Genomic DNA, 9,519 nt, shown 5'->3' on the forward strand with positions numbered 1-9,519 from the left:
GCTATTCCCAGGTACTGTCTGCCACCCCAAGGATTACTGTCCTGTATTTCAGGATGGAAGCCTCCCATGAGCTGGGACATCTTTGTATATAATACCCATATTTGGCCTTAAATAAGATCCCTAAATAACATCTTTTAGATCAAATAATAATTTGCATTTCATTTATGGAGTACTTGCATGTATGACATTATAAATATGGAAACAAAGTTCTGGTCATTTGGAAAGATGCCATTCATACAGATAGCCAAAAAGGTTATTGGAATCTTTAAAGCTGACTTGAGAGGCACAAATTGCTTATTACTCAAGGAACCCCTAGCAAGTACCGGAGGAACCCTGCTCCATAATTTAAAAAAAACATGGACTTTTCTACAATGATTCTATAGAACAGAAGACCAAACTGTAATAAAGTGGTGTCTGTACTAATCTACAGAACCCTCAGCATGACATTAGCAGAGCAGATAGATGTTGTTTCCTACTAATCCTTGGTGGTGTTGCATGGTGAAAAAGACCGACTTACCTACCAGATTGTGCCAGTGAAATGTGAAACAGCTGAGCCCCCAGTCAATTATGGTTGTAAAGGAAACCCTTGTGTGTATCAGGGATTAATGAGCTCCTGTGTGCCTGCACTGGAGTAACAAAATCCCGGCTTAACCAATGAGGATGGCCAAAGAAAAGGAAGAAGAAAGGATGGTGGTGACCTATGATGTCATTTTAACTTGGCCAATCATGATGGGCAACAAAGAGGAAGATAGATGAAAGTTAAAAGAAAGATGGAACATGGAACGCTGAATTGTGAGGCTTTAGTTCTGCTTTAAACCAAGATAAATCAAACTATTATTAATATATTATATGTTTTACTTTAGTTTCTTCTTGACTTTCTTGATTATTTCAAAAACATTATTTAAAGCTTATATAGTTAGCTGATAGGATTATGTAGAGGTGTTACTTATTGGGAACTGGGAAGACTTAACACCTGACATTACCTTGACAGCTACCTTAATAGATTTTCATTACATATAAGGTCATAAGTGTGAACACATTTTTTCTCCCACCATATAAAATGTGAAGGAATCCTATGGATCTCAGTTCAGTCTTGGAGATCCTCTGAGTTACATCTCCTGAGACACAGAGTGAACAAGATCTCAGAAGACATGACCTGGCTGATTTCCATCCTTTACCTGGCAACTCTCTCCATTGTTCAAGGATTTCCAGCTTTTCTGCATGGAAACCAAAGCAGAATTCCTCTTCAACAAGCCAACGATGGATTGACAACTTCAAGCAGCCCTGATGGACAAGCATACTCCCATGATGTGAAGTCCTCACCTTTCATGATGGAGTTCTATCAGACCCTCTTTATGGGGAATGGCACAGGACTGTCCAACCTGGAACAATCAATCCTTCAGGATTCAGACACTGTCATTAGCCTCACTGCTAAAAGTCAAATGTTGAGTCCCAATTTGGACAAAGTCAAGAAAAGGCAGCAATAAATCGAGTTATTGTTATAGCATTTGAATAAAGATTGGCATCCTAGCCAGTCCCACCCTGGTGGATGCTTAGATATTGAACTCAATATGTTGGTTGTTTATTATAATTGTTTTATCATTTTCTGGTAGATATAGAAATTAACATTTTTTTGTTTTACAGAGTTTGGTAAAGCTGACCAATCCGGAAAAAGTTGATTGTTCCTCCTGTGCCCCAGTGAAGTTCAGACCCATGTCCATGCTATTGTACGAAGGTGGAAAAGTGTTGCTAAGACACCAGGAAGATATGATTGTAGAGGAATGCGGATGCCATTGAAGATTTATAAAATCCTGAAGAGAAGCTAAGTAATCAGAGCATTCTGAACAGAGCCAAAAGTAGTCAAAATATTCAAACGAATGACTTTGAGTGAATGATGCACTGCATGTGGTAAAAGACCAACTGAACGTTCTGGAGCCAGAGGAGAGTAAAGAATTGTTCCATTGTTGGACTGCACTACTGACATAAACATGGAACTCAGCTCATTAAGGACAAGGGCTTATCAAGAAAATATGTTTTTCAATTCCTATAATATATTAATATGTAAAGTACAGTTACTGTATAAATAATAATCAAAATATAAGATTATGCAATTATTTTGTTTTAAAGAAAATATGTTTTTTTAATTCCTAAAATTTATTAAGGACAAAGGCTTATCAAGAAAATATGTTTTTCAATTCCTAAAATATATTAATATGTAATGTAGAGTTATTGTATAAATAATAATCAAAATATAATATTATGCCATTATCTTGTTTTAAAGACAATTTGTTTTTTATTTCTTAAAATATATTATTATGTAATATACAAATATTGTATGAATAAATATAATAAACTATGGTATTTATTTAATATATCTGCTTTATTGTGTCTATTGTTTTTCTTTTATAGCACTGATTGACAAAAATGGTTATAGGCTTAGCAACAAAGCCCCCAAATTTTTTTAATGTGTATTTAGTTACTATCTATAACAACAGAGGATTGAAGAAACATTCAATTCATATTACACCTTTATTTTTTATTTAATGCTTATATAGTTAGCTGATAGGTATAGCATTTGAATAAAGATTGGCATCCTAGCCAATCCCACGTTAGTGGATGCTTAGATATTGGGCTAAATGTGTTGGTTATTCATTATAATTGTTTTATCATTTTCTGGTAGATATAGAAATTAACATATATATTTTTTGTTTTACAGAGTTTGGTAAAGCTGACCAATCCGGAGAAAGTTGATTGTTCATCCTGTGCCCCAGTGAAGTTCAGACCCATGTCCATGCTATTGTACGAAGGTGGAAAAGTGTTGCTGAGACACCAGGAAGATATGGTTGTAGAGGAATGCGGATGTCATTGAAGATTTATAAAATCCTGAAGAGAAGCAAAGTAATCAGAGCATTCTGAACAGAGCCAAAAGTAGTCAAAATATTCAAACGAATGACTTTGAGTGAATGATGCACTGCATGTGGTAAAAGACCTACTGAACGTTCTGGAGCCAGAGGAGAGTAAAGAATTGTTCCATTGTTGGACTGCACTACTGACATAAACATGGAACTCAGCTCATTAAGGACAAAAGCTTATCAAGAAAATATGTTTTTCAATTCCTATAATATATTAATATGTAAAGTACAGTTAATGTATAAATAATAATCAAAATATAAGATTATGCAATTATTTTGTTTTAAAGAAAATATGTTTTTTAATTCCTAAAATTTATTAAGGACAAAGGCTTATCAAGAAAATATGTTTTTCATTTCCTAAAATATATTAATATGTAATGTAGAGTTATTGTATAAATAATAATCAAAATATAATAATATGCCATTATCTTGTTTTAAAGAAAATTTGTTTTTTATTTCCAAAAATATATTATTATGTAATATACAAATATTGTATGAATAATTATAATAAACTATGGTATTTATTTAATATATCTGCTTTATTGTGTTTATTGTTAAAAGTAAGTACATAACTCTTATCACAATAACCCTTATCCTAATACAATATGTTTTAATTGTATTTTCCACAAAGAAAATGATATTACATTTTTGCTACATATTTAATATCTGAGTATGTCTTTTTATTACAGTTATAATGATATTAATCTTATGTTTTTTTATATTTTTCCCAGGATGCACCAAGATAGACAATCACAGATCATTATACTTTGACATGTCCTCTCTCTCAAACAAAAATGAGATTCATCTGGCAGAGTTAAGGATTTACCTTCCTCCTTCTGTGGAAACACAAGATATGACACTGCAGATCTACCACAGCAAAGAACATTGAAAAAGCCAGCTTCTGGGAACCTTGAACATGAATTCTTTCATAACACCGGATGGCTTCTGGAAAGTCCAAAACCTCACCAGAATTTTGAATACTTATCTCCAACTGAATCAGAGTTCCAATTATGAGGACTTCATGGCAGAGGAAAGCTCACCTCAGAAGGATCACGAGAACAACTGCACAGATATATCCACTGATAGAGTTGTAATGATGGTGTTCACCAAGGATAGACCTTCTCCTAACATCATCCAAACAGTAGAGGCCTCTAAATATGTGATGACACCAAATGTAACATATGAACAAGGTATGAAAAGACAAAGAATGAAGAGATTTGCAAAACGACGCAACTTCCCAGAAAGAAACATAGAAAACAAACCATCGCTGTGTCGAAAAGTTGATATGATCGTAGATTTCGATATGTTAGGACTGGGGCACATAGTCATCTCTCCCAAGAGATTTAATGCCTACAGATGTGAAGGAGCCTGTCCTATTCCTTTAAATGACATGTTCAAACCAAGCAACCACGCCTACATTAAGGTAATTGTTAATTTTTCTATTCTCTGATAAATGTCACTGCCCTTTCTATAAATTTCTAATGATAGGTACTATTTAATATTTTTTGCAAAATGCATGCCATCAGACAGACAGTGGTGTAGTAAGAAACTGATGGGAGGTTGATTGAAGAAATTTATCTTTAGTGCTTTCATTATATATACTGTACAGTAAACTCCCCATTATCTGGAAACCACAGGGATTGGTAGATTCTGGATAAATGTACTTTCTGGTTGCTTGAGAGCTACTATAAAAATAGTACTAATAAAATGATATTAGTAATAAACTACCAATATTATAATCAATCATTGGCTTACCGATTGCATCGGGTGTCTAATTTAAACTCTGTTTTATGATACTTTTTTTGGCCGGGTCACAAACCATTGTTTGAGAGTAGGGAGTGACACACAGCTCCCCGCACATGTGTGTCCCTCATTCCGTGGATTTAGTGGTCCATGAGGTCTGAAAGGTTGGCAACTCAAACTTTTCAAAATGAGGGAACCGCTTAAAATAAATTTTAGGTCTTTAGGCCATACCTGCTACAATTACTATATCCACAGCTCACAGTATATTAGTGTGGTGATCAGTGGGAAGAGAACCTCTTACATTGTTGGCCATTGGGAAAGCTGCCATTCTTACAGATATCAAAAAAGGTCTTTGTGGTCTGTTAAACTGACATGAAAGGCACAAATTGCTCATTAGTCAAGGAACCCCTAGCAACCTCTGGAGAAACACTGGTTCAGAAATACTGCTCTTGGATTGTTAAAAAACATGGATGTTTCTACTATGTGTCTAAAGTATAGAGGTCCAAACTGTTTGTAAGAAAGTGGTGTCTGTATTAATCTGCAGAACACCCCCAACCGCCGCATCACATTAGCAGAACAGATAGATGTTGTTGCCTGCTAATCCTTGGTGGTGTCACATGGTGAACAAAAGATGATAGATTAACAAGTGTTAATACTGAAGATTATCATAAGCCTGATTTATAAGAATTGTGAAATAATGCATTTTCTGGATAAAACACGGGATTACAAGAGACATCTCATTGATAAGTGCCACTTCTGGCACTCTGCAGCAACTCCGGCACCGGACAGATTAGGACGCGTCAAAGAATCTTCTGCTATTCCCAGGTACTGTCTGCCACCCCAAGGATTACTGTCCTGTATCTCAGGATAGAAGCTTGCCATGAGCTAGGACATCTCTGGATATAATACCAATCTTTTGCCCTAAATACCATCTTTTAGAATAAATAATAATTTGCATTTTATTTATGGAATACTTGCATGTATGACATTATAAATATGGAAACAAAGTTCTGGCCATTTGGAAAGCTGACACTCATACAGATAGCCAAAATGGTTATTGGAATCTTTAAAGCTGACTTGAGAGGCACAAATTGCTTATTACTCAAGGAACCCCTAGCAAGTACCAGAGAAACCCTGGTTAAGAAACACTGCTCCATAATTTAAAAAAAACATGGACTTTTCTACAATGATTCTATAGAACAGAAGACCAAACTGTAATAAAGTGGTGTCTGTACTAATCTGCAGAACTCTCAGCATGACTTTAGCAGAGCAGATAGATGTTGTTGCCTACTAATCCTTGGTGGTGTTGCATGGTGAAAAAGACCGATTTACAAGCCAGATTGTGCCAGTGAAATGTGAAAAAGCAGAGCCCCCAGTCAATTATGTTGTAAAGGAAACCCTTGTGTGTATCAGGGATACATGAGCTCCTGTGTGCCTGCACTGGAGTAACAAAATCCCGGCTTAACCAATGAGGATGGCCAAAGAAAAGGAAGAAGAAAGGATGGTGGTGACCTATGATGTCATCTTGACTTGGCCAATCATGATGGGAAGAAAGAGGAAGAAAATATGCTTTTCAATTCCTAAAATGTATTAATATGAAATGTATAGTTATTGTGTAAATATTAATATTACAAATATAATAATATGCAATTATCTGCTTTTAAAGAAAATATAGTTTTTATAATTCCTATTATATGGTAAATTATGTTAAAAATGTTATTATGTAATGTACATGTATTGTATGAATAATTAAAATAAACTATGAAATTTATTTAATATATCTGCTTTATTTTGTTTATTGTTTTTTCAATCTTTCATAGCACTAACTGACAAAGATGTTTATTGGCTTAGCCCTTAGCAAAGCCCCCCATTTTTTTAATGTGTATTGAGTTACTATCTACAACAACAGAGGTTTGAAAAAACATTCAATTCTAAAGTTTCTACTGTATGTACATATGGGTTTACCTTAAATAAACACAAATTACATTTATAACTGAAATTGTACAAATATTACGAACAAAGGTTAATTATTTCATTAACTAAAATCCGAAACAATATCCCAAACAGTTTAAAAAATAAATAAAAAAATACATAAATTGTTATATTGTTAAAAAATTGGTATAAATATAATGTAATCTTCAGAGACAAAGCAAATCTTGAGACATCACATGAGATCTGGCATGAGATGACCTGGCTAAATTATTTTACCTCACAACCCTCTACATCAGTGCTTTTCAACCTTTTTAACATAGGTGAACCCATTGAAAGCAAGTCTTCAGGGAACCCCTTCTAGAACACTAATTGTATACACACAAATTACATGTATACCTGAAATTGTAGAAATATTTTTAAAAAAGGTAACATTAAAATCCTGATCAGAATCCCAAAAAATCAGTATATTGTAAAAATTGTTATAAATCAAACAAATATAATGTATTTATTTTAATAACATGTTTTTTAATTTTTTATTTAAACCATCTTTATTTTATGTTGTTTGCAAGTTGTTATACAAAACCTATACTAATCAACGAGTTTTGCCTAAAATGGCCCAAATGTCCAGATTTCATCCTAATCGAATAGCTGTGAGAAGCTGAATGTGCTGAAACAATGTTGTAAAAAAGAGTGAGCTACAATTCCACCACATCAATGGTTCTGATTTACTAAAATCTCTCCAAGGCTTTGGAAGATAGACTATCATTGGAGAACTTGGGGGATCCGGTAAACCTGGAATGGTTTTCAAAAAATTGTTTCCTATCATTTGGCAAATGTTTTCAATCCCAAACCAGACCTATTACAGTTTTTCTTGATCACCTTGGTTATCCTATTGGCCAAAACTATCCTCAATAGGCTTTCGGAAACCCTGTCATATATAGATATAGGGTTGGATTTATCATAAGGTGACCCTTGGAACCCTAAATTGATCATGCAATTTGTGGACTCCTGGAGCCACCTACATAGCAGGAAGCTATTTATATGTAATCACTAAAATTGTATGCCTACCAGATCATGAAACCATGACTGTCATACTAGGCTACCATATCTGCTTCCCTTTCGTGAACCCCAATTTCTCTTGGAAATAAGAAGAGGAAAAAAATTGTAGGTGCAAGTGGGGGAAACGTGTTGCTAATATCCTCCAAAATGTCATTACTAACGCATCATAACAACATAAAAAACTCTACCTAACTAAATGCTGCTCTGCCATTTAACACATAATTGTATGCTTCCCTTCCTTGAACTCAAATCTTTCTGGAACATGGAGGTGTAAGAAACTTTTTGGCTCTGGGGCATCATTAGAACATAAACAACACTACCTATCAAAAAGTCATGTTAAGGAGAAGGACTCTGGTCTCTGGAACAATGAGGTGTACACATTGTGACATGTGGTGGAAATTTTACCTTCATGGAATTAATAATCCTCATTTGAATTTTACATTGTATGCTTATAGGATTTTATTTGTATTACTAACAACAGGGTGAAGATTTAACACATGACACTTACTTTGACACCGTTTAGTGGTAAGGTCCACGACACAAAAGGTCAAAAGTGTGAACATATTTTTAATCCAACCAAATAAAATGTGAAGGAATCCTAAGGACCTCATTTCCGTCTTGGAAATCCTCTGAGGAACATCTCCTGAGACACAGCACATCAAGACAGAGCAAGACAGAGATCCGGGAAGAGATGACCTGGCTGAATTCCATTCTTTACCTTACAGAATGAGAAGGAAGTAATATGAATAGGGTAGGCCATGACACACTTAGAAAGGGACCGTAGTAAAACATTCAGAACTGTAGTAGCCAGAAAGTTCACAAAAATGAAAAACAATCCAAAAAAGAACTCCAGCAGGAAGAAGCAATATAATTTTTTTCAGCAATTTTACCCAAATATAAGCATGCACATTAAGACTTACTTAGGAATTACAGGAGTAAAACGTTCTGGATTTGGCTTGGATCTCTCTGATGCCTATGCTGCCTGTGTGTTGAGGTGTCAAAGGAAAATAACTTGATTTGGACCTTACACAGGGTTTTCCTCAAAGCCTAAATTTATTAGCACAGGAGAAATAAGAGATGAGCATATGTTTCTAGGGGAGGACCATTACCAGATTCATTCTTTTTACACTACATGGGGAAAAGAAAGGGTTATTTGCATGGAAACCAGTATAAAACCAGATTATAGTACCTAGATGGGAACATTCACAACTTCCTCTAGAGGAGGTGTCTAAAAGTTTCTTATCAAGCCTCAATGATCTCAGCTGCCTCTTGTTAGGGTGGCCTTGGTTCACAATTGCCATTAAGAACACAATTGCCAACACAATTGCCAACACACAATTGCCATTAAGAACCCACATTAAAACTGTGCATGGACCTGGGACCTGTTGTTGTTGATCATACAAGCAGAGCTATAATTTACAGTACATCAAGAGAGACTTGAAGCTGCAACTAGGAAGTTCTTGGTGAGGCTAAAGGAACGTTTGTGACAAGTTTAATGTTGTTCAATGTTTCTCAAACTTTTTAACATGGGGGGACCTCTTGAAATACATTTCAGGTCTTTAGGGAACCCCTGTTATAATTACTATATTCAAAACTTGCAGTTCATTAGTGTGGTGATCAGTGGGAAGAATGCCTCTTACATTGCTGGTCATCGGGAAAGCTGCCACTCATACATATAGCCAAAAAGATTATTGGAATCTGTTACTGACTTGAGAGGCACACATTGTTCATGCTCAACAAACCCCTAGCACTTACTGGAGGAACCCTGGTTGAAAAACAATAATGTAGAATTTTTAAAAACATGGAGGCTTATATTATAAGTCTAAAGTCCAGAAGGTCAAACTATTAGAAATAAAGTAGTGGTACTAATTAG

The 9,519-nt window shown here is 34.9% G+C and overlaps 1 protein-coding gene across 1 annotated transcript; it reads left to right on the forward strand.

Moving 5' to 3' along the window:
• Positions 1–1,151: 1,151 nt before the first annotated feature.
• LOC140322334 (nodal homolog 2-A-like) lies at positions 1,152–4,362 on the forward strand. Its single transcript, XM_072398912.1, is given in 2 exon segments — positions 1,152–1,437; positions 3,644–4,362. Coding segments are annotated over 2 exon segments (1,005 nt in total).
• Positions 4,363–9,519: the final 5,157 nt, after the last annotated feature.

Source organism: Pyxicephalus adspersus, chromosome 2 (genome assembly GCF_032062135.1).
Source record: "Pyxicephalus adspersus chromosome 2, UCB_Pads_2.0, whole genome shotgun sequence".
Classification (NCBI taxonomy): domain Eukaryota; kingdom Metazoa; phylum Chordata; class Amphibia; order Anura; family Pyxicephalidae; genus Pyxicephalus; species Pyxicephalus adspersus.